Source organism: Panulirus ornatus, chromosome 37, assembly GCF_036320965.1.
Source record: "Panulirus ornatus isolate Po-2019 chromosome 37, ASM3632096v1, whole genome shotgun sequence".
Taxonomy (NCBI): domain Eukaryota; kingdom Metazoa; phylum Arthropoda; class Malacostraca; order Decapoda; family Palinuridae; genus Panulirus; species Panulirus ornatus.
The window spans coordinates 29,587,407-29,613,497 of record NC_092260.1 but is presented as its reverse complement, the minus strand read 5'-3'; the positions used below and the strand labels follow the sequence as shown (position 1 = coordinate 29,613,497).

Here is a 26,091-nt window from a genome sequence, read left to right as displayed (position 1 = left end):
CTACTAGTCTATTCCAACAATTCTTCATACTGTGTTTGTGAGGTGAAGCAAACATGAAAACTAGCAGTAATATGAGTATCACTTAATTTTTCACTTTATAAAACAAGGATTCATTAAGACCAACATATCAATTCACATCACACTAACATACAAAATGTACTCATTACACACAATAAAAAACCCCACATATCTGGCAACCTAATATGAAACTATTCTAGGTACAAAACAAGTTACTCACTGCATCTCTTCTTTCTTAGTCTCAATTATACTACAATATATCTTTTCACCTATCACTGGAGATAGGAGAGAAAGAATACTTCCCACGCATTCCCCCATGTCGAAGAAGGCGACTAAAGGGGACAGGAGCAGGGAGGGGAGGGGGGTAGAAACCCTATCCTCCTTGTATTTTAACTTTTGGAAAGGGGAAACAGAAGAAGGAGTGATGCGGGGAGTGCTCATCCTCCTTGAAGGCTCAGATTGGGGTGTCTAAATGTGTGTGGATGTGACCAAGATGGGAAAAATGGAGAGATAGGTAGTATGTTTGAGGAAAGGAACCTGGATGTTTTGGCTCTGAGTAAAACGAAGCTCAAGGGTAGAGGGAAAAAGTGGTTTGGTAATGTTTTGGGAGTAAAGTCAGGGATTGGTGAGAGGATAAGAGCAAAGGAAGAAGTAGCACTACTCCTGAACAAGGAGTTGTGGGAGTATGTGATAGAGTGTAAGAAAGTAAACTCTAGATTGATATGGCTAAATCTGAAAGTGGATGGAGAATGATGGGTAATTATTGGTGCCTATGCAACTGGGCATGAAAAGAAAGATCATGAGAGTCAAGTGTTTTGGGAGCAGCTCAGTGAGTGTGTTAGCAGTCTTGATGCATGAGACCGGGTTATAGAGATGGGTGATTTAAATGCAAAGGTGAGTAATGTGGCATTTGAGGGAATAATTGGTGTACATGGGGTGTTCAATGTTGTAAATGGAAATGGTGAAGAGCTTGTAGATTTGTGTGGTGAAAAAGCAGTGGTGATTGGGAATACCTGGTTAAAAAAGAGAGATAAACATAAGTATATGTGTGTAAGTAAGAGAGATGGCCAGAGAGAGTTATTGGATTACGTGTTAATTGATAGGTGTGCAAGAGAGACTTTTCGGTGTTAATGTGCTGAGAGGTGCAACTGGTGGGATGTCTAATCATTATCTTGTGGAGGTGAAAGTGAAGGTTTGTAGAGGTTTTCAGAAAGTAAGAGAGAATGTTGGGGTGAAGAGAGTGGTGAGAGTAAGGCAGCTCAAGAAGGAGACTTGTGTGAGGAAGTAGCAGGAAAGACTGAGTGCAGAATGGAAAAAGGTGACAGCAACGGACGTAAGGGGAGTGGGGGAGGAATGGGATGTATTTGGGAAAGCAGTGATGGCTTGCACAAAAGATGCTTGTGGCATGAGAAGCGTGGGAGGTGGGCAGATTAGAAAGGGTAGTGAGTAGTGTGATGAAGAAGTAAGATTATTAGTAAAAGAGAAGAGAGAGGCACTTGAACGATTTTTGCAGGGAAATAGTGCAACTGACTGGGAGACATATAAAAGAAAAAGGCAGGAGGTCAAGAGAAAGGTGCAAGAGGTGTTTTGAAGTGGTTTGGGCACATGGAGAGAATGAGTGAGGAAAGATTGACCAAGAGGATATATGTGTCGGAGGTGGAGGGAACGAGGAGAAGAGGGAGACCAAATTGGAGGTGGAAAGATGGAGTGAAAAAGATTTTGTGGGATCGGGGCCTGAACATGCAGGAGGGTGAAAGGAGGGCAAGGAATAGAGTGAATTGGAGCGATGTGGTATACCGGGGTTGATGTGCTGTCAGTGGATTGAATCAAGGCATGTGAAGCGTCTGGGGTAAACCATGGAAAGCTGTGTAGGTATGTATATTTGCGTGTGTGGACGTATGTATATACATGTGTATGGGGGGGGGGTTGGGCCATTTCTTTTGTCTGTTTCCTTGCGCTACCTCGCAAACGCGGGAGACAGCGACAAAGTATAATAATAATAATAATAATATATATTTTATCCCTGGGGATAGGGGATAGGGGAGAAAGAATACTTCCCACGTATTCCCTGCACGTCATAGAAGGCGACTAAAAGGGAAGGGAGCAGGGGGGGCTGGAAATCCTCCCCTCTCATTTTTCTTTTAATTTTCCAAAAGAAGGAACAGAGAAGGGGGCCAGGTGAGGATATTCCCTCAAAGGCCCAGTCCTCTGTTCTTAACGCTAACTCGCTAATGAGGGAAATGGCGAATAGTATGAAAGAAAAAGAAAAAGATATATATTTTTCTTTTTTTCATACATATTCACCATTTCCCGTATTGGCAAGATAGCATTATGAACAGAGGACTAAGCCTTAGAGGGAATATCCTCACTTGGACCCTATCTCTATTTTTTCTTTTGGAAAAATTGAAACTACTGTGGTGCCTTGTTGGGGGAAAGGAAACATGACCTAAAACAAAAAACTTCAGATCTGAAATTAACAGATATTCTAGATAAAGACTGACCCACACTTTGGAAAACATCAACAACATAGTGAGTTAGCATGGGATACATTCCTGTAATAAGATTACTACACATATTCAATCCTGAAAAATGCCACCCTTATTGTTTACTGATATTAGTCAGGTTAATCAGGCTGAAATTAACTTCATACAATAAAATGCAGGCAACAGGCATAGCCAAAAAGACATCACCCCAAATCATCAAATCTAACACTAAACACTCCAACTGTCAGAGCCTGTAACATCTTGCCTCTATCAAACAAGTGGCATGCTAAAACCTACCTGGGTTATATATATCATTCAGTGGGGTTGCATAAACATAGTCCCTCACTAACAAAAACTGACTCGTGCCAACCACATTAGGGTTAACTGCAATATCAAGCACCACTGGTAATCATCTAATTACTATGGGTATTTCCACTGTCATAACTGACAAATGTTCTGTTTCTGCTGTAAAAAAAATGAAATATCTAAAAATACACCAAAAAAAGTCACAATAAGAAAGTACTGGCTTGGCTGACCAAATCAAGCCTTATCTTTGTCATCATGCTGCAAGTAATGCTGGTGCTGGTAGCCAAAGCTAGTGGTGTCTCCAATCATGACATTCCTCAAAAAAGCTATTTACTTATGATTTGAGCTTTGTTAACCACAAACAAATGAAAATACTATTTATCAGATATTAAGAAAAAGAACATGGGTGGAGACAAAATTCAAGTATCAGGTTACTCCTAGTTGAGCATGTGAAATGAATTGTGGGAGCTTGGTATGCTTAACCACGTCACAAGCTGAGGTATGTTATCGCATGGTCATCTAGTTCTGTGGACAAGCATCCACCAGTCCCATACATGTAGAGGATGGATTCTATGTGGATTCTCCCTACCCTGGGGTAAAACTGGCATATTAATCCCCTATGAGCAAGTGTTCTCTCTGATTTCTAGGTTGTCCATAAGTAAAAAAAAAAAAAAAGTAAAAGTTAAAGGATAAGAGAAGACTGATGAAGGTGACAGGAGGAAACATCAAAGTAAAGTTTGAAAAATTAGATGTAACATGTACATGTGGCAAGCAATAATGCTAATGTGACAAAAAGTGACATCAATAAGAGAAAGGGTAAATCCATCCTCCTGTGGCAACGTTTTAACCGGTAACTAAAACTAAATGATCCAATAGAAGAGAAATCATATAAAATTCAATAATGATCACATACTAGATTTACCTTATGGTCTTTATCTTTCTTTTCCTCTGCATCCTTTCTGTCACGTTTCTTGACATCAACAATATCTTCTGATTTGGTATGGTGTGGAGATAGCTGTTTGGTCTGCTGAACACAGCTGTCAAGGCGCCTCTCATGTCCATGATGTTGTTTATTTTGGGCAGCTTGGACAAGCTGAAGCTCATCCTGAGTTTAATAGGACAATAATCATATCTAAATAACACAGTCAATAAAATTTATAATCCCCTAACATTTTGCTCTCAGTGTACCCAAGTGATCTTCCTTCTTCCAATCTGCAGCAAGGTGCCTCACGCAGATCCTCCTCAAAACACCATAAATTTTCTTTGTACTTCCATCAATCTAAGAGTTATTTCATTTTTTCAGTCATTCAATCCCATTTTTGGTCTTCCCTGGTATTCATTCCAATAAAACTGATCCATAAACATTTAAAGTAATTCATGCCTTATGTGAATATAATCTCTGCAGCGACTGACGGCAAATGTGAGTAAAATCAAAGTAATGGTGTTTGACAAGAAATAGAGTGAAAGTACAGATCTTGCAGAGCCCTACAGAGTGGGATAAGAAAGTGTATTAAACTGTGTTACAGATATGAAGGGATAAAGACTGGAAGAGACAGATTTTGAGTACTTGGGAGCTATTTTGGGTAAGTTTGGTGATATGGAAGGAGAGATAAGGGACCCAGTGACTCTTGTCATGTACTGCTCTTTCCCTTAACAAAATAAAGATGGGGAGAAGTTTAAGTAAGGAAGTAAAGAAAGGATTCAGGGACAGCAAAGTTCTCCCTACCCTGACCTATGCATCCTAAACATGGACATGGAATGAGTCACAGATGTCAAGAATCCAGGCTCTTGAAATAAGCTCTTTAAAAAAGCATGAGGTGTGTCTAAAAGGAATGAAGCATGTAATGAAGGGGATTTATAAGAGATCTAGTATGACAGGGAATGCAAGTGGAATGAGTTTTCTGGAGAGGGAGAGTAGGTGAAGCGTAATAACTTTGAGGTGGTTCGAGCATGCAGGAAAACGCAAAATGGGGACTTTAAAGGAGAGAGTATGATACTATAATTAAAAGGGTTAGCATAAGAGGAAGACAAATTGTGACATGGGAATATAGAGTGGAAGAGTACTGGAGGGAAAGAAGTGGGGGAAGATACATGGAATGGCATATGCAAGGGATGCATGTAAGGAGATGGATGAGAGGACACTCCTTTATTGCAGCCACCCAGGCAGAGGTACCTCTGGCAGTATTTATGGAGGCTCCTACATAAAGTTCCAACTGACTAGTACCGAATGTCAACCCAATGTTTCCACCTAATGTTCCAACCAATTACTTTTACCTAATGCTGCTTCTGATAATGATTTGTTGATCACCAACACTGATATATCCTAATGATAATGATTTATTGTTCACCAAGACAAAGGAGCGCTACGGTGGCATTTGGAACAATCTGGTACTCTGTGATGGGAATGTTGGTCTTATTTTCAGTCTTATTAAGATCTAAACTACAGTAATAGTTTTATATTTTCTCCCATCATGCATCTTATATCTCTTTCATCACAGAACAAGTTCAGTGATAAAACTGCGTTAGCGAAGTAGCGCAAGGAAACAGACAAAAGAATGGCCCAACCCACCCACACACACATGTATTTACATACACGTCCACACACACACATATACATACCTATACATCTCAGCGTATACATATATATATACACACAGACATACATATATACACATGAACAAAATTCATACTGTCTGCCCTTATTCATTCCCGTCGCCACCCTGCCACACATGAAATGACAACCCCCTCCCCCCACATATGCACGAGGTAATGCTAGGAAAAGACAACAAAGGCCATATTCGTTCACAATCAGTCTCTAGCTGTCATATATAATGCACCGAAACCACAGCTCCCTTTCCACATCCAGGCCCCACAAAACCTTACATGGTTTACCCCAGACGCTTCACATGCCCTGGTTCAATCCACTGACAGCATGTCAACCCCGGTATACCACATCGTTCTAATTCACTCTATTCCTTGCATGCCTTTCACCCTCCTTTATGTTCAGGCCCCGATCACTCAAAATCTTTTTCACTCCATCTTTCCACCTCCAATTTGGTCTCCCACTTTTCCTCGTTCCGTCCACCTCTGACACATACATCCTTTTTGTCAATCTTTCCTCACTCATTCTCTCCATATGACCAAACCATTTCAAAACACCCTCTTCTGCTCTCTCAACCACACTCTTTTTATTATCACACATCTCTCTTACCCTTTCATTACTTACTCGATCAAAACACCTCACACCACACATTGTCCTCAAACATCTCATTTCCAGCACATCCACCCTCCTCTGCACAACTCTATATATAGCTCAAGCCTTGCAACCGTGTAACATTGTTGGAACCACTATTCCTTCAAACATACCCATTTTTGCTTTCCAAGATAACTTTCTCGACTTCCACACACTTTTCAATGCTCCCAGAACTATCGCCCCCTCCCCTACCCTGATTCACTTCCGCTTCCATGGTTCCATTCTCTGCCAAATCCACTCCCAGATATCTAAAACACTTTACTTCCTCCAGTTTTTCTCCATTCAAACTTACCTCCCAATTGACTTGTCCCTAAACCCTATTATATAATAACCTTGCTCTTATTCACATTTGCTCTCAGCTTTCTTCCTTCACACACTTTACCAAACTCAGTCACCAGCTTCTGCAGTTTCTCACATGAATCAGCCACCAGCATTGTATCATCAGCAAACAACAACTGACTCACTTCCCAAGCTCTCTCATCCACAACAGACTTCATACTCACCCTCTTGCATTCACCTCCCTAACAACCCCATCCATGAACAAATTAAACAGCCTTGGAGACATTACGCATCCCTGCCGCAAACCAACATTCACTGAGAACCAATCACTTTCCTCTCTTCCTACTCGTACACATACCTTACATCCTCGATAAAAACTTTTCACTGTTTCTAACAATTTGCCTCCCACACCATATATTCTTAATACCTTCCACAGAGCATCTCTATCAACTCTATCATATGCCTTCTCCAGATCCATAAATGCAACATACAAGTCCATTTGATTTTCTAAGTATTTCTCACATACATTCTTCAAAGCAAACACCTGATCCACACATCCTCTACCACTTCTAAAACAACACTGCTCTTCCCCAATCTGATGCTCTGTGCATCTGTACATGCCTTCACCCTCTCAATCAATACCCTCCCATTGAATTTCCCAGGAATTCTCAACAAACTTATACCTCTGTAATTTGAGCACTCACTTTTATCCCCTATGCCTGTGTACAATGGCAGTATGCATGCATTCTGCCAATCCTCAGGCACCTCACCATGAGTCATACATACACATTAAATAATGTTACCAACCAGTCAACAATACAGTCACCCCCTTTTTAATAAATTCCACTGCAATACCATCCAACCCACTGCCTTGCTGGCTTTCATCTTCCGCAAAGCTTTTACTACCTCTCCTCTATCTACCTAATCATTTTCCCTAACCCTCTCACTTTGCACACCACCTTGACCAAAACACCCTATATCTGCCACTCTATCATCAAACACATTCAACAAACCTTCAAAATACTCACTCCATCTCCTTCTCACATCACCACTATTTGTTATCACCTCCCCATTAGCCCCCTTCACTGATGTTCCCATTTATTCCCTTGTCTTACGCACTTGTCTCACCTTGGAAAGAGTGATAGCGGACTTTGGCTTATGAGGCTCAAATACATCTTCATCTGGTTCTTCATCCAAACCACTTATCTGTTTCATCTCCTCTTCTAAGTTACTGGTGTCCATCAAGTTTCTTCCAAAAAATGCTTCCTGCAAAATACAAGAAACCTGCTCTTATCTCCAATCAATAACACAAAAGTGACCCATCATTCTATTCAACTCACTTGAATCAACCAAAACTAAACAAGTGTTCTAATCAAAACTATGTTACACATATGCAGCATAGATAATATCTTCACACAGATTAGCATGGATAATGAAAATATCATATATGATAAACCATTGAGAAAAAATTATCACATAATGATTAGTAAAATAAATAAATAATTATATATAATGATTAAGTTTGATTATATGATTAAATAAGAACTTAGAAGAACAGGGATGAAAGAGGACTTGAGGAGGAGGTATAATCATGGAAACTACACATAAATTTACAATTTCTATGATAAAACAGATTGGAAAATAAGAGTTTAGTGGCCAGAATCCATAGTACTGTAGTAAAAGGTTCCATAGAATTCACTATGAAAGAGTGGGAACACATGCGCCTCGAGCCTAAAATAAAGAGGGTAAGTTAAGAGAGAGAAGTGGTTCAATAAATGATGGCAAAAAGCAAAAGGGTTTCAAGATGCCAAGTGGCAGAGATACAGGCTACAATCAAGACAACCAGCTTATGCACAGCAAAAAAGAGCAAATAGTGAGTATAGCAAAATAAGGAGAAACAGAAATTTTGAAGAGTATTGAGGATAAGACAGGTGGGAATCCAAATTTTTTCCATAACTTCATCAGAAGTAGACTGTTGTTAACAAGCAGCTTATTAGAACACTAAGGGATTCAGAGGGAAAAGCAGTTAAAGATGATGTAAGCATAAGTGAAGAACTGAACAACAAGTTAAAAGTCTTTTCAGAGTAGAAGACACTATGGCACCATCATAAAGATATGGTAAGGGAGGGAGGCTTTAGATAACATTATGATACCTAGAAAAGACATTAACAGAATATAAAATGGTCTTGACCCATACAAGGATCAAAGCTATTCCGAAATTTCACCATGTGTTGAAGATGTGTGCTGATACACAAAACAGACCCCCTGAAACAGTGTTCAAAATGTCACTGGAGAAAGGCAACATGTCAAAGAAGTGGATAAGGCCAAACATCATAACCATCTATATGAAAGGAGACTGGAGAGAGGCATGGAATTACAGACCAGTCCCCTTAATGAATGTGATCTGTAAGGTACTGAAAAAGTTAATCAGAAAGCTAGATAAGGTAGAAATAAGAGGAAGACTCCTCTGATGGATAGAAGAATATTATTCCAGAAAAGAACTAAGGACAAGTCAGAGAAGTCTTCTCCAAATGGAAGGAGGTCACCAGTAGAGTTCTGTTTTGGGACTGTTACTCTTCTCGATCCATGCAAATGACGTGTCTGAAGGCATGAAGTCCAAAATTATGTTTAAGACGATGCTGAACTCATAGGGTATGTGAAATGTATGGATGCTTGCATTACCATACAAGGGGGCCTAAACAGACACCAAAGTTGGTCTGATATATGATTAATGAAATTCAACCCAAGAAAATGTAAAGTAAAGAGAATGGGAAAAAGTGAAAGGAGGCCTCTATATCATTCCCATCTAGCAGGATATAGGCTTCAAGATTGTGCGAGAGGACTTGGGAGTCAACTTCATCCCTAGCCTGCTGTCAAAGTCCTACATTAGGAGAATATTAAAGGAGACAAGTTGTCTTCTGGCAAATATCCGAACAGTTTTCAAGTATTTGTATAACAAAATATTCAACAAGCTGTTCATAGCCTACATACGACCAAAACTAGAATATGCTTCTTATGTTTGGTTACCACACCTAAAGAAACATATAAAGCTAACAGAGAAGGTCCAGAAGATGGTAACAAAGATAGTACCAGAATTAAGAGAGTTAAGTAACTGGCATAGGCTAGAGCCTTTAAATTTGCCCATCTTTGAAGAGAGAAGAATAAAGGGTGACCTGATCACAACCATTAAGTTCTCAAAACTTGCCTCTCATGATCCTTCTTCTCATGGCAATGTAGCTTCCTTTTTACTTCCCAAGGTAAAAAAAAATGGATTCCCACAGTTATTTCAAGCCACTGACTCACACTAGTATTTCTTTTCTTTTACAAGCATCAATTCCACTGTGAAAATAATTCAATAACATCGTGACTTTGCTTTGGACATGATGAAATTCTTCTCAAGCCATTTACATTAATTCCTTTAATGCAGAGCACACATAATTAGGAAAATTATCTAAATTTCATCAACACATGCAATTTGCCTCTTTCCACAACTGAAATGGGTGAAAACTAATAAAGACTAATGCCATAAAATGAACTGTAAAAGTATTTCCAAACCTGTATATAAGAAGGGAATTTTTCAAGAAGTTTGATCTTCTTCTTTGTGCGCCAATTACTTCTCTTACGCCGCAGCTCTAACACTTGAGGATCCAATGTAGCTTCTTCTCGGGCCTTCTCCTCTTCCTTTTTACCTCGTGCACGCACTTGAAAACCTCCAATGCCTGATTCATATAAGGAAGGTTTTGTAATCTGATGAATTCACAGATATATGATAAAAATATATCAGTAGTATGGATCACGAGATATTACCAACAGTAACTACAAATGAGAAAAAGGTAATCACATTCAAATAACAGTTGGAAATGCAATTACAAGAAAATACTGCATACTCATGAAGCAAACCAACCTAATGTTTTGATGTTGCGGTATCTACGTTTCCGTAATGTGTATGTTCCAGGTTCAGGACCTGGCAAAGTGTAGAATCCTTCAGGCAAGTCTGGGGGTGTACCATCCTCCTATAAAACATAAAAACTACTAAGGCTACATCCACATGTTGGTGTCAACCTCTTGATTAGAGTTAAGAATCTAACAAAAAGGGGAATGAGAGACCCTATATTCAAACTTCCAGTTACAAGATCCCAGTGAGTCTGCATCAAGTCAGTAACTCTAAAAATAAAGCTTTTGGCCATTTACGAGAGGTTGCTGGTAAAGACTTTGATAATATAAAGAAGAGTCTAAGACTGTGCTTGTAAAATACTTAAATTACCAATGAAACAAATTCATCTTGGGTCTATGCTTTAATGACATCTCAGTGATTTCCAATTTGTCTTACATGCTCCCTACCATGACACTGATTCACCCCTTCCATGTCCTTACAAACCCCACAATGACATACAACCCAACATCATCATCCTGGTATTGAATTGATTATTTTCCCTTCCTTGATATTCATTCCCTAAACTAACGAAACAACTAAACTGTAGATAGCATCAACTCCTTCAATACCAAAGCCCTGATAACTTAACAAAATCTTCAATACCTAAGCTAACTGCCACATCTTTATCACCCAAGCAATAATCCTCAATGCTTTCATTGTACAGGTAATGACCTTTCCCTTGTCTTCACTACTGAGTACTACCCCTACAATCTTCACAAGCTTAGGCTGGGGTTGTCTCAATGTGCATGGCTGTAACAATGATAAAAAGAATGAAGAAACAGGTAATATGTTTGGGGAAAGGAACCTGGGTGCTCTGACTCTGAGTGATATCAGACCTTAGGGGAAAGGGAAAGAATGATCTGAGAATGTCCCTGTGGTAGTCTGGGATCAGTGTGAGGGCAAAAGCACATGAGAAGGTGGCACTCCTGTTCAAGGAGGAGTTGTGGTACTATGTTAGTGTAAGGAAGTGAGCTCTAGACTAATGTGGGAAAAACGAAAGTGGATTATGAGACGTGGGTGGGTGTTACTGCAAGCGCACTTTAGCAAGAAGGATATGAGTGATTGAGTCAGCAATTTTTAAGCAAAGGATTCAGTAACTGGGATGTGAGTGATGTGGTTGTTGAGGCAACCATTTGGAGGCATGTGAGGGAAGATGAAAATGTGAACAGCTTTTAGAAATGTGTGCAGACAAGGGGCTGGCAACTGGGAACACTTGGTTTAAGGAGGGACATATGAAAGCATATGTGGGTGAGTGGGGTTAATGATGAGTGGGTATTATTGGATTATGTACAAATTAGTAAGCAACTCCTTTAAATATTGTCCAGTTGAGTTGGTTGCTACAGGTCTTGTGATTCACTGTGCTGAGAAATGAGTGCCAGTTTTCATTTTGTCTTTCAGTGACTGTGTTAGCAACGGTGTGATTTAGAGGCTGGATTTGTTCTATGGTTTCTACTGATGGAGAGTGACTGAGTCTGAGCTGATTTCTTTACTTTATGTGTGCAACTTGTGGGTAGAAATTTGGGTTATATTTCTTTCTGCACCCTGTGGTATGCGCTTTTTAATGGCTTAGTTGGAGTTGCTGACGAAGTGTGAGACTGCATGATCTAAGAATGAGAAAACATATATACTGAAGTTTTACAGCTGTCTCCTCCCATTAAGTGAAGACTTGACAGTCTGCTTTTCAGTACTCTGTTTTTTGGTAATTGTGCTGATTGGCTGGACTAGGTGGAGTGACATTAGGATGGGCAAGTGGTCAGAGGATAGTTCATGTAGTGTGATCTAGTTGGTCCTTGTGTTTAGTGCTGGTTAGCATAATGTGATGTCTGGTGAGGTAAGCTGTTGATGGTGGTGGGCTGGGAGTCTGGTTGGGTGGTTGCATGTGCTAATGATACTGAGAGGTTGCAATTAATTTGTGAATAGTTCACCTCAAGGATCATGTGTGTGTGTGTGTGTGTGTGTGTGTGTGTCTGTGTGTGTCTGTGTGTGTCTGTGTGTGTGTGTGTGTGTGTGTCTGTGTGTGTGTGTGTGTGTGTGTGTGTGAGCCAAGTGATATGGGGAACACTGAAATCTCCAAAGAAGTAGGTGAGGTGGTGAGGTTCTCTAGTTGAGGAGTTTATTTGGGAGGGCTTGTGGAGGAGGATGGTAAGATGTTGATCATAATGTGATTGGTTCTGTGAATTTATATGTCAATGAATTGTAATTCTGGTGTTGTTGTTGTCTGTGCAATGTTTTGTGGTGTCAGTAATGTTGGTGAAAGGTATAGTTTGGTGGACAAGTGTTTTGAGTCCCCTTCCTTGTTCTTCTAATTTGTCATTTCTTACAGTCATGTAGTCCAGGTGCAACAGAAATTTTTTTTTTTGGATGGATGAGTCAACTTTTACAGAGCATAATATTAACTAGAGAAATTTCATTTGAATTTCATAATTTTGTATATATCTACTCATATTTCAACCAAAAATTTTATCAAACAAAATGCTATACACCCGTGTCTGTTTTGGTCAAATGATATCACTGTTCAGTGCTCAAGACAGATCATTACATAAACAGTACACAAGTGAGATTTGAGTATCAAGCAATCACCCAAGATTAACAATATCACTTCAGGCTTCAACAGTACATCAAAGAGAATGTAATAACACTTAACAAGTAATTCTACAAGTAAACCAAAATTCTCAAACATCTTGGAAAGATAAGCACCTTTAACAGTAAGCTGAAATTCTCAAACATCTTGAAAAAATGGAACACTCTTCAAGATGATTATGGTTCTAATGTTAAGAAGTGCAGGTGCTTAGTGTTCTCAAAACAGAAACTGAGAAGCAATCTACTTGTTAACAAAACTGTTGTTATTTCATCCAGCAAACTTTCAGTTGAACTGTTTTGTATATCTAAAGCTTTTAACAGGATTGAACTCATTCCTCTCCATGAGTGATATGCTGCAAAAACAGTGGAAATATACATCAGTACATTCTGTCTAACTAAGAAAATATCCTGTCTTCCACTTCTCTTCCATAAACTTTGACTAAGTTGCTCTATGATCACTCAGAAATGTCTCTGTAAATCAAGCACTTAAATCAGACACCAAAAAAATGAATCTGAGATGCCTTACCTTTGCCTGTAGAATTGTTCCTTCCTTCATGCCATAAACCCAGTGCTTTGGTTCTTCATTATCCAGCTTGTTATCTTCATCATCATCATCTTCGTCATCAACATCCCGACTTCCACTACTGTCTATTGAGGGTCCACGACTAGTGCGAACTGTTTTGGGGTTTCTGTTGTGCATGATGATGCTAGTTTGAGAATTAATTATATAATGAGTGATTCCTATCCTTAATGAAGATATTCTTCAACTGGGAGCATCTACCTAATATCAAATACACAATACTTATCTACGAGCACAAATGGTAAAATCCTAACCATCAATTCTCCTACATCACTGAGGTTTGCAAAATAATGACCAAATCTCTATCTATAAATAATTCTAATCCCATTTTCATGGGCTTATTAGATACATTCAGCCACTCAGCTCATTAATGTTCATCATTAACTCATGTATGTCAAAAGTGATATATAAATTGTGCAAACAAACAAATCTTACTTTTTCATTTGCACACTACAGTGATTCATCATGAGACAAAAGTACCCTTTCACACTCCACCTTCAGATTCAACATGATTCCTCTGCAACCTATCACAAATCTCCCCTAAAGCAACATCATCCAAAAAATCACTTACACTAATCAATTCTCTCAGTATACCTATTCATTCCCTCAGCAGTATACCTCTTTACCCTGTACCTTTAAATATTCTAATATGTGTGTTCCTGACCAAATCATCAACCACCATACATTCTACATGTCACCTGTAAAAAATGTAACTATACTTCCTGTTACCTTCTACCCATGCCTGATATTAAACTACCAGCACTGAAGCTTTACTGTGGCACACCTGATAATATATCCTAATTAGACAGAGTTCCTTTTCCTGCTACTTTGAATTTCATTTGTGAGAAACTCCTCAGTCTAACTTCCTGTTTACCTTTTATGCTTTAATCTATTAATTCAACTGACAAAGTTCTGCAATTCAATTTGACACATACCTTAAAAAGTCAAGAAAAATGGTATCCATTCTATTTCCTCACATTAAAGTTCCATGTGTTTTCTAAGTGAGCCAATAATCAAGTCTGCATAGTTCCGCTCAGTATGAATCCATGCTGGTCACCACTACTAAAGTTTTCATTAATCATGTTTCAATATGTTTGTTTATTACTCTTTCAGGGATTACATAATAATTGATGTCAATGAGAGGAAAAGGTGGGAGTGTATTAGGAGCTCCCCAGGTTAACGTGTTCTAAAGTGAGCAAGGCAACATCTTTCCCAACCCTTTAAACTTAGATATACTGAAATTGTATTGTATCACTTACCTGGCCTTCTTTTGAGGTTCAAGAGTCATAGTTTTGATCTGGAACATTCCACACTCAGAAAGACAGATACCATCCACCCAAAACTGTGCCTTGGAGGTAACCTGCAGCATGGAAAAATTTATGTCAATTTTGTATAAAACGTACCACTATCTTAAAAATTTACCTTGGGGAACCCAGAGGGAGCCTGGCTCTCATGAGGATAAAACAGGCCCAACCCCCTTGGCCCAGTGCTTAGGCCCCTCACCACCGGCAGGCTCCCCTAGAGAATGGGGCCCACACCTCTGAGTTGTAGGGAGGTTTAATCTCAAACAATAACAACTGGGGAACCTGCACTATTCATTAATTTACCAAAGCATCACATATTACTCCAAGACGAAACTCCTGACTTTGGTTTTCCCCATTCCTCTTTGTATCCACCACTCATCTAACCTAACATTCACCAATTTCTTCTCATTCAACATCAGTACATCTAAATGAGATAGTCCTCATTTTCACTTCCATTTCTCTCTTTGCCGTTATAATCATAACCATGTCTATTCTGCTTCCACCACAGTATCTTCATCAGAAATCCATTTCCATATCTTGCCATGAACTTAACACTTTTCATTTACATCCCATATCTTGCTCCTCCATGCCAATTTGCTCTGTATCAAATCTACCACTTCTCCATGATATCTGTGCTTGGATGTTTAGCATACTATAATCTATCATGACTCATTAAATATCCCTCAAAAAAAAAAAAGGCTTCAATGAAAGTGGGGTAGTTTGCTACATAATGTCTTGGGGGTCCAAAGGCATGTGGATCAAGATAATTACCAGCAAGATAAATCTACAACTTTTACATAAAACACAATTTTTTCAAATACAAATGAGATTTATCATTTAGTTATTATACTTAATCACCGTCTCCTGCGTTAGCAAGGTAGCGCAAGGAAAAAGACAAAAGAAATGGCCCAACCCACTAACATTCACATGTAGATACATACCCACCCACACACACACATATACATACCTATAAATTTCAATGTATACATACAGACACATACATACATACACATGTATATATTCATACTTGCTGCCTTCATCCATTCCCCTCCCTACTCCACCACACATGAAATAGCATCCAACCCCCGTGAGGTAGCGCTAGGAAAAAACAAAACAGGCCACATTCATTCACACTCAGTCTCTAGCTGTCATGTATAATGCACTGAAACCACAGCTCCCTTTCCACATCCAGGAATCACAAAAATTTCCATGGTTTGCCCCAGATGCCTCACATGCCCTAGTGACAGCACATCGACTCCGATATACCACATCGTTCAAATTCACTCTATTCCTTGCACGCCTTTCACCCTCCTGTACGTTCAGGCCCCGATTGCTCAAAATCTTTTTCACTCCATCCTCCCACCTCCAATTTGGTCTCCCACTTCTCCTCATTCCCTCTACCTCTGACACATATATCCTCTTTGTCAATCTTTCCTCACTCATTCTCTCCAAGTGACCAAACCATTTCAACACACCCTCTTCCCATATCTTACCAGTAAAAACCATTTGGGTCAAAGAAATGATGTGTCACACATTTACCATCAAAACATCCCTATTAGTGACACAGCCAAGGTACCTGCATTACAGAAACAATTTCTACAAAAAGTGAAAAGAAGATTACACATACTTTTAATAAAATATTGATGGAAATAAAGATTTACCTTTGATATCATGTCCACAGGGCTTTGAGCACGCACTGGACTCGCTGTAGTTGTGGTGGTGACAGTTGTAGTGTGCACAATTCGTGTAGAACGTGCAGGTGGGGTGTGAGGAAGCAGATGGGGAGGTAATGCATCCTGAGGTCGGCACATTATGCACAAATATCCTTTTTCAGCACATCTGTGTAACAACAAGCATCGCTAATTCTTTAATCAATATTTTTTTTCATACATATTCGCCATTTCCTACATTAGTGAGGTAGCATTAAGAACAGAGAACTGAGCCTAAAAGGAAAAATCCTCACTTGGCCCCTTCTCAATATGTTACCCGTAATTCTGTTACCCATAATTATACCCATGTCATGTTACCCATAATTTCCATTACACTTTTTCCTTATGAGTACTTGTTCCATTTATTCATCAAAAATTTCAATGTTAGTGGAAATAAAAAAAATATCATTCCCTTGGTATAAACACTAATATAACAACCAAACACACAAAGAAACCTTTGTAACTGTCTGAATAAGTTACAAACAATCAAACCAAAGGAGAAATCATTAATAACTGTCTGAATAAATTACTGAGGAATAAGTCACTGAGTCTCTTGTATTTCTAAATATAGAGATGATTAGTATCCAAAATGATGGAGGAAGATTCTGCATGCACATCATTGTATTAAATTACAAAAAAAAAAAAAAAAAGACATCATAAAAATAAGATTGCAATGATGAACCACAGTGAGAAAAAGTAAAACTGATGACACATATATTTTACCTTTCAGCCTCTTCTTCAGTTTGGATCATGTCATCAGAGGCATGCAACCACCGCTCACAATTAGAACACTGAATAATGAGTTCACCTTCGGCATATGGCTCATCACAAACTGGACACTGTGTCATGGACATACATGGACCACACATACTATAATTCTGCTGCCAAGTGGCATTTGGGCCAGGATCAGTTGCTCCACAGTGAAGACACATGGCACACCTGTAGAAAAATTACTTTATTTACAAACATATGCAATATCTTTATTTTTTTTTTTTTTCTTTTTTTAAACTTTGTCGCTGTCTCCCGCGTTTGCGAGGTAGCGCAAGGAAACAGACGAAAGAAATGGCCCAACCTCCCCCCATACACATGTATATACATACGTCCACACACACAAATATACATACCTACACAGCTTTCCATGGTTTACCCCAGACGCTTCACATGCCTTGATTCAATCCACTGACAGCACGTCAACCCCGGTATACCACATCGCTCCAATTCACTCTATTCCTTGCCCTCCTTTCACCCTCCTGCATGTTCAGGCCCCGATCACACAAAATCTTTTTCACTCCATCTTTCCACCTCCAATTTGGTCTCCCTCTTCTCCTTGCTCCCTCCACCTCCGACACATATATCCTCTTGGTCAATCTTTCCTCACTCATCCTCTCCATGTGCCCAAACCACTTCAAAACACCCTCTTCTGCTCTCTCAACCACGCTCTTTTTATTTCCACACATCTCTCTTACCCTTACGTTACTCACTCAATCAAACCACCTCACACCACACATTGTCCTCAAACATCTCATTTCCAGCACATCCATCCTCCTGCGCACAACTCTATCCATAGCCCACGCCTCGCAACCATACAACATTGTTGGAACCACTATTCCTTCAAACATACCCATTTTTGCTTTCCGAGATAATGTTCTCGACTTCAACACATTCTTCAAGGCCCCCAGAATTTTCGCCCCCTCCCCCACCCTATGATCCACTTCCGCTTCCATGGTTCCATCCGCTGCCAGATCCACTCCCAGATATCTAAAACACTTCACTTCCTCCAGTTTTTCTCCATTCAAACTCACCTCCCAATTGACTTGACCCTCAACCCTACTGTACCTAACAACCTTGCTCTTATTCACATTTACTCTTAACTTTCTTCTTCCACACACTTTACCAAACTCAGTCACCAGCTTCTGCAGTTTCTCACATGAATCAGCCACCAGCGCTGTATCATCAGCGAACAACAACTGACTCACTTCCCAAGCTCTCTCATCCCCAACAGACTTCATACTTGCCCCTCTTTCCAAAACTCTTGCATTTACCTCCCTAACAACCCCATCCATAAACAAATTAAACAACCATGGAGACATCACACACCCCTGCCGCAAACCTACATTCACTGAGAACCAATCACTTTCCTCTCTTCCTACACGTACACATGCCTTACATCCTCGATAAAAACTTTTCACTGCTTCTAACAACTTTCCTCCCACACCATATATTCTTAATACCTTCCACAGAGCATCTCTATCAACTCTATCATATGCCTTCTCCAGATCCATAAATGCTACATACAAATCCATTTGCTTTTCTAAGTATTTCTCACATACATTCTTCAAAGCAAACACCTGATCCACACATCCTCTACCACTTCTGAAACCACACTGCTCTTCCCCAATCTGATGCTCTGTACATGCCTTCACCCTCTCAATCAATACCCTCCCATATAATTTACTAGGAATACTCAACAAACTTATACCTCTGTAATTTGAGCACTCACTCTTATCCCCTTTGCCTTTGTACAATGGCACTATGCACGCATTCCGCCAATCCTCAGGCACCTCACCATGAGTCATACATACATTAAATAACCTTACCAACCAGTCAACAATACAGTCACCCCCTTTTTTAATAAATTCCACTGCAATACCATCCAAACCTGCTGCCTTGCCGGCTTTCATCTTCCGCAAAGCTTTCACTACCTCTTCTCTGTTTACCAAATCATTTTCCCTAACCCTCTCACTTTGCACACCACCTCGACCAAAACACCCTATATCTGCCACTCTATCATCAAACACATTCAACAAACCTTCAAAATACTCACTCCATCTCCTTCTCACATCACCACTACTTTATATAGTTACCTTATCTTACTAAAAAAAAAATCTACACAAGCACTTCAGACTTCTAAACAGAAAAATTAGATACTTAAAATGTAGGGTTCTGAAGGTTGAACAACCTTTTCTCTCCTAAGTGGTGTCCCACAAACATGAGATACTCTTAATGGAATATTGGGTCAGGATTATACCTCCCCTCATTAAATTGGTGAAGCTCTCTTTCACTTACCATCCCAGGCTGAAATCACCAACCTATCAGCAGCCAGTTATCCATCGCCACGCAATTCGTGGATCATGATGCCAACATAATGTGGCCATCAAAAGGCAGAGCGAAAAGGGTTTTCAAAAAACAAAGGAAAACCAGGCATGGGAAAGAAAAACATGAAATATTGCTCATGGAACACTGCCAAAGAGCAAAAAGGTTTTTCAACCTTCACAACCTAAATTTCATTCCTGTAGCATATGTCCTACAAGCATAAAAGCATAACCATACGAAGGAAGAGGGATAGTGAGCAAGCCTTCAAATCAGACTAAAAACAAAAGGTTTCTGAGGAAGGTTAAGGCCACAATATTAATATCAAGTATTCCATGAGTGAATAACAATGGGTCAATTCTGAAATTCAATATCTTTCTTTGCCAAAAAACTGGGATAGGATCTATCTTGATTTTTTAGGCAGTCTTCATATCAAACAAGATCATTGCATCTGATCACGGCAAACAATTCATTAAATCTTCCTGAGCCCAAAAGTAGGAAGAAAGAGTTCTCAAGACAATGAGAAGCTAAAATGCTAGAATAGCAATAACTTATGAAAATTCTTTTCTGACTTTCTTGGGGCTAATTACTGTCTCCTATGTGGTGATGCTTCTGTCTCCAATAAACACAAAGCAGAAGCTACTATTGCAAGAATGGAAGCCTTTATTCCCTATTCCTCCAAGACGACCTCTCTTACCAACCCATGGTTAAAGCGTTCCTGTTCTGAGGCCATTCAGGCAAGGGATCAGGCATATCGGGCTGGGAAAAACTCTTCCTCCAACTCTCACTCATCATTTATCGCTGCCCATAATCATTACAAGTAAATTATCCATGAGCCAAAGTGCTCCTTTATTCAAAGGAAGTGTGATTATCCCTCTCCTTCATCCACTAATATGTCTTTCTGGTATTAAGTTAAGGGGACTGCTAATAGCTTCTGTCGCTCTAACTTTCCTTAAATTTTCCATCACAACAGTACTATAGCTGTCCAATAGACAAAGCAACTCTTTTTGGTTCCCATTTCTCCTCTAACTCCACCTTGGTTGACTCTAACATTTCTTCTATCCCCGATGCTCCTCTTATCAATCCTTTGCCCCTTCCCATGATCTCTTTTTGGACAGTCCGAAAAGCACTTCTCTCTCTGAACACAAGCAAGGTTTATGGTCCTGATGGCATCTAACCCCATGCATTAAGCGTGTCTCTGAACTTGCACCTGTGCTTGCTTGTCTGTTCCATTTCTCTATAAAAACCAAAACTTTTCCTTATTCTTGGAGCACATATTGGTACATCCCATCCATAAGAAGGGTGACCATTTTAACCTCTCAAACTATCATCCTGTTGCTGTGACATCTACCATTCCCAAAGTCTTTGAATCCCTCCTCAACTCCCATATCCTTTGACTTCTTGAATCTCACAGTCTTCTCTCTGATCACCAGTATGGTTTCCATCGGGCAAGATCCACTGGTGATATTCTTTCCTATTTTACTCAAGTCTATCACTGTCTCTGAAGGATCTGGGGGAATTCTATGTAGCTGCTCTTGACATATCCAAAGCTTTTGACAGTGTTTGGCATTAGGGTCTCATCTCTAAGCTCCCTTCTTTTGGGTTCTGTCTCACTTTGCTCCCTCATATCTAGCTTCCATTCTGGCCAATCTATTTATGTGTCTGATGATGGTTCAGCCTCCCCTCCTTTCTCCATAAAGAGTGGGGCCCTTCAAGGTACTATCCTGTCCCCTATGCTTTTTCTCCTTTTTGTCAATAATTTCCTCTTCCATAAATAACCAAATGCACTCATATGCAGATGACACAACACTGCATTCCTCCACACCCTTCAAATCTGCTCCTTCTTCTATCACTCAATCTGCCTCAACACAACTTCCTCTGTAAACTAAGAAATGGACAAGACATCTCAGTGGGGTAGACGAAATCTGGTTAAGTGTAATGCCTCGAAGACCATTTCTACCCATCTCTCCATTGAAATTTCATCACAGCTTTCCTCTCTCCTTTGACAGTTGCGTGATTCCACCTCTTGAATTAATAAATATACTTGGTATTACCCTAACATCCACTCTCTCTTGGAAATCTCACATTACGGAAATTACTAAGTCTACTTCTAAGAAACTGGAAGTCCTGTTTAGATGTTGAAATTTCTTTTCTTCTGAACAGTTGCTTCCTTTATACAAAGGACTGATCTGTCCTTGTTTGGAGTATTCCTATAACATCTGGGGTGATTCTGCATCCTTACTTGACAGAGTTGAATCAAACGCAGTTCCTCTTAAAAACTTTCCCAGGGTAACTTCAGAACTTCAACCCCTTTGTCCTATGCTGCAGTTTTGGTTCCATTTCCCTTTTCTATAGGTATTACTTTGGTCTTTGCACCCAAGAGCTGGCTACTTGTATGCCCCAAAACACAAACAGTAAGAGGTGAAATAAACAAGCAAGGACTGGAGCCAGCTAAGTGGCACACTACTATAGAATCCTGGAAAGTATACAATCAAAGCCATACACCTTGTACATCTAAAGCTGGGAAAGTTCAGGTACCTCTCAATTTACATGTATTTGATTTATGCCATTTTCAGAATAATACACATGGTCCACTTACACCTATTCTAATTTACATGGACTTAAGTTTGGACTCGTGCAATCATCACTGGGCTGGCAGTGTGGTGGTGTGGCGCAGCAAGCATAGTGCAAGAAGTACAGTCTACAGAGACAGAGTGCTAAAGTATTCTGCGCTGCAGTATACTGTATATTGCATGTGTTTTGCCCTTAGCATCATGCCACCAATGCATCTTTTTAAGTTCTCCTAGTAACAGGGTGCTAAAATGTATAAGACCATTACAGTTGAGGTTAAGATGAACAGAAATGTTATGAGAGAGTAAAGTAACAGCTGATATCAAGTGTGCCAGTGGACATGGTGAATCTACTTTACAGGCTATTCATGATGATGTATAGATCAAGGAGAGTGCCAGAAGTTGAACATTAATTAGTGCATCTAAGACTTCATATTCCTAAAGTTCAATCATGGAGAATGGAATGAATGTGGAGCACACAGGGTGAAAACTATACTCATGAAAATGTTCCCATCTGCATTGCTTGTCATTTTGGAAAAGGCACAGAGTATATATGATGACATAGCAGTGGAAGAAGGTGGAGCAAAGACATGAATGGTGAGGCTGCTTCTGACAATGTCACTGCTGCTAAAAATTTCCTGCTAACCCTCAAGGCCATTATTGAGGAAGCTGTCTTTTCTTTCTGCCTCACCCACACATGGACTACTGGCATTCTGTATACAAACATACAATCTCTAGATTTTCCTGTGATAAGCACTATGCACAAGCCCTGCCTTTTGGCAAAATGGTAGGTGCAACAGATAGAGGTAGTAGGTAGGAACACTTACACAAGAGTATTAGGAAGAAACATTAAGTAGCAGTAGTAGGTATGAATATCAGATCAGAGCATTAAGTAGAGGTAGTCAGCTGGACCAGTAAGTAGAAACCTCTGCAAACATTGTGCTAGAGCTGCCCTCTGCCAGTGGCCTGTTAAGGGTGAGGAACTAGAGGCTAAGAAGCATCACTAGAGGTCACTAGTTAAGGAGACTTTATTGTCATGGCCACCCCCTCAAAGGAGTTCAAGGTGGGAACAGGCATCAGAGATACAGACAGACATATAGCAGTTATTCTCCCAAACAGATTTCTAATGTGGAAGAGACTGGATTATTTTGGAAGAAAATGCCTTACAAAGCATACAGTTCCCATGAAGAGAAGATTGCAATAGGATTCAAAGTTTGTTATTTTCTGTTTTTATAACAAATTCATTCTCCTTATGCAGAGGCCTCCAGGTACATGGACCTTTCTATTCACACAATAGTTATGTTCTCGAAAAAGAGTGAGTAATGGAGATCAGGGGGATTTGTTGGTAACACAAGAACCGAATATAATACAAGTGAAAAACTACACTACTCAAGTACCAGGAAATATAAAAAACTATTTTACACAATGAGGTGGTTGTGCCACCTCATTGTATAAAACAGTTTTTTATATTTCCTGGTACTTGAGTAGTGCAGTTCCTTACTAGTATTATATTCGGTACCTGTACCTGGAAGACTCTGCATAAGGAGAATATAGGAAATGGTACAGGTTCAATGGGAGGAGACAGGGGCAGAGAATTAAATGCTAATTCCCCATAGATAAGTTAAAAGAAAACAAGGTACCAAAGAGAGCAACTTTATTGATTGATGGGTTAGCAATAAATTGATAAGCTCAGAAAGGAGAAAAAGGTTGAACTAAGGAAACTGTTGAAGATACTTTTTTTATGGACCAAAAACATTTGTCATTTAAAGAAATGAAGTCAGCACATCTCTCTACAAAAATGTGCTTGACTGTCTAAAGAACATCTCTGCAATGGAACTATATGATTGCGTTAACAGAGATGCTTTGTCAAAGGTGTTATGAATATACAGTGTGGGAGGAAAGCTATCAGAAGCAATGAGGAATTTCTATTACGAGAGTACAACATTTGTGCAAGGTGCTTGTATACAGAGAGGAGGATGAGCAGTTCCAAGTGAAGCTAGGTCTGCACCAGTGATGTGATGTCATTATGGCTGTTTAATTCATTTATGAAAGGAATGATCAGGGAGGTCAATGCAAAACAGATTAAGAAAGAGGAGCAAGTAGGCAGTTTGTATGCAGAGGGGGCCTGGGAACCACTGGTGGCAAATTCAAGTCAGAAACTGCAGAAGTTCATGACTGAGTTTGGGAGTGCATGAAAGAACAAAAGTTGAAAGTAAATGAGAATAAAATCAAGGTTATTAAAGTTAAGTGCAAAGAGACAGGTTAGATGGGGACTGAGTTTGAATGGAGAAAACCTGGAGGAAGTGAAGCGTTTCAGGTACCTGGGAGAGGACACAGGGTGAGTCACAGGATGGGTGAGGGAACAAAGGTTCTGGGAGTATTGAGGAATGCGTGGAAAAAGAGGTCACTACCTGAAAGGGCAAAAAATGGGTAAATATGAAGGTATCATAGTATCTATCACCAATGTTGTATGGATGGAAGGCATGGGCTATAGATAAAACTTCAAAGAAAAGTGTGGATGTGTTGAAAATAAAGTTTGAGGACAATAGGGAGGGTTGATCAAGTAAATAATGACAGGGTGAAGAGAGAGGTGTGGTAATAAGAAAAGTAAAGAGAGCTGAAGATGGTAAGCTAAAACAGTTTGGATATGAAGAAAGAATGAGTGAAGAGAGGCTGACAAAGATCATACATGCGATGGAAGTGGAGAAGGCAAAGAGAAGAGAAGACTGAATTGGATGTGGAAGGATGGAGTGAATAAGATTTTGAGTGATTGGGGCCTCAACATGCAAGAAGGTGAAAAACATGCACAGGAAAGACTGAACTAAAATGATGTGTTACATAGGCGGAAAAGTGCTGTGTGGACTAAACCAGGGCATCTGATGCAGCCATAGGATACCACTCAAAGGTTTGTGGGAAATGGCTGTGAATAAAAGAAGTCAGCTTTAGTGCATTACATGTGACAGCTTGTGAAACACTGAGTGAATGAAGCCAATCTTCATCTGTTCCCTGCTAACATCAGAAATGGCAAACAAGTACATAAGAACAGAAAAATAGAACATATATCTCAAGGAACCTACCATTTACACCTCCATACACCAGATGGAACATGGTCTAGAGGGGGACTCATACAGTAGATGTGATACGAGATATCACAGTCTTCACACAGCACGAGTCGAGCCTCATCATTGCGCTCGCCACAACCCTCGCACACGGTACAGTCTAAACAGCGCCAGCCTTTTTGCAAAACCACTTTTGTCACCTGAGGGTAAATCAAAACTATGAAATAATGGAAATTCTACATCTCTAACAACGACAGAAATATCTACTACAGAAAAATAAGTTTGGTGAGTATTCCTGGGAAATTATATGGGAGGGTATTGATTGAGAGGGTGAAGGCAAGTACAAAGCATCAGCTTGGGGAAGAGCAGCATGGTTTCAGAAGAGGTATAGGATGTGTGGATCAGGTGTTTGCTTTGAAGAATGTATGTGAGAAATACTTAGAAAAACAGATGGATTTGTATGAAGCATTTATGGATCTGGAGAAGGTATATGATAGGGTTGATTGACATGCTTTGTGGAAGGTTTTAAGAGTATATGGTATGGAAGGTAAGTTGATAGAAGCAGTGAAAAGTTTTTACCAAGGATGTACGGCATACGTACAAGTAGGAAGAGTCTAATTGATGAGAGGGTTTGGGAAGTGAGTCAGTTGTTTGCTGATGATAATGCACTGGTGGCAGATTCGGGAGAGAAACTGCAGAAGCTGGTGACTGAGTTTGGTAAAGTGTGTGAAAGAAGAAAGCTGAGAGTAAATGTGAATAAGAGCAAGGTTATTAGGTACAGTGGGATGGGGGGGAAAAATCAATTGGGAGGTGAGTTTGAGTGGAGAAGGGCTGGAGGGGGTGAGGTGTTTTAGATATTTGGGAGTGGATTTGGAAGCGAATGGAACCATAGAAGCGGAAGTGAGTCACAGGGTGGGGGAGGGGGC

General features: G+C 39.8%; 1 protein-coding gene across 9 annotated transcripts in view; it reads right to left on the bottom strand.

The window, feature by feature from the left end:
- Positions 1-26,091, bottom strand: part of trr (trithorax-related) — a 156,312-nt gene that overhangs the window by 123,367 nt on the left and 6,854 nt on the right. For 8 of the 9 annotated variants that reach the window (XM_071684172.1, XM_071684173.1, XM_071684177.1 and 5 more), the window contains exons 4-12: positions 25,184-25,365; positions 17,170-17,385; positions 16,399-16,576; positions 14,693-14,793; positions 13,380-13,560; positions 10,244-10,352; positions 9,895-10,058; positions 7,468-7,605; positions 3,730-3,912 (exon numbers count right to left, since the gene is read on the bottom strand). In XM_071684172.1, the coding sequence (XP_071540273.1) occupies positions 3,730-3,912; positions 7,468-7,605; positions 9,895-10,058; positions 10,244-10,352; positions 13,380-13,560; positions 14,693-14,793; positions 16,399-16,576; positions 17,170-17,385; positions 25,184-25,365 (1,452 nt within the window). The remainder of the gene's footprint in view (positions 1-3,729; positions 3,913-7,467; positions 7,606-9,894; positions 10,059-10,243; positions 10,353-13,379; positions 13,561-14,692; positions 14,794-16,398; positions 16,577-17,169; positions 17,386-25,183; positions 25,366-26,091) is intronic. The other variant, XM_071684176.1, reaches the window with a different exon arrangement.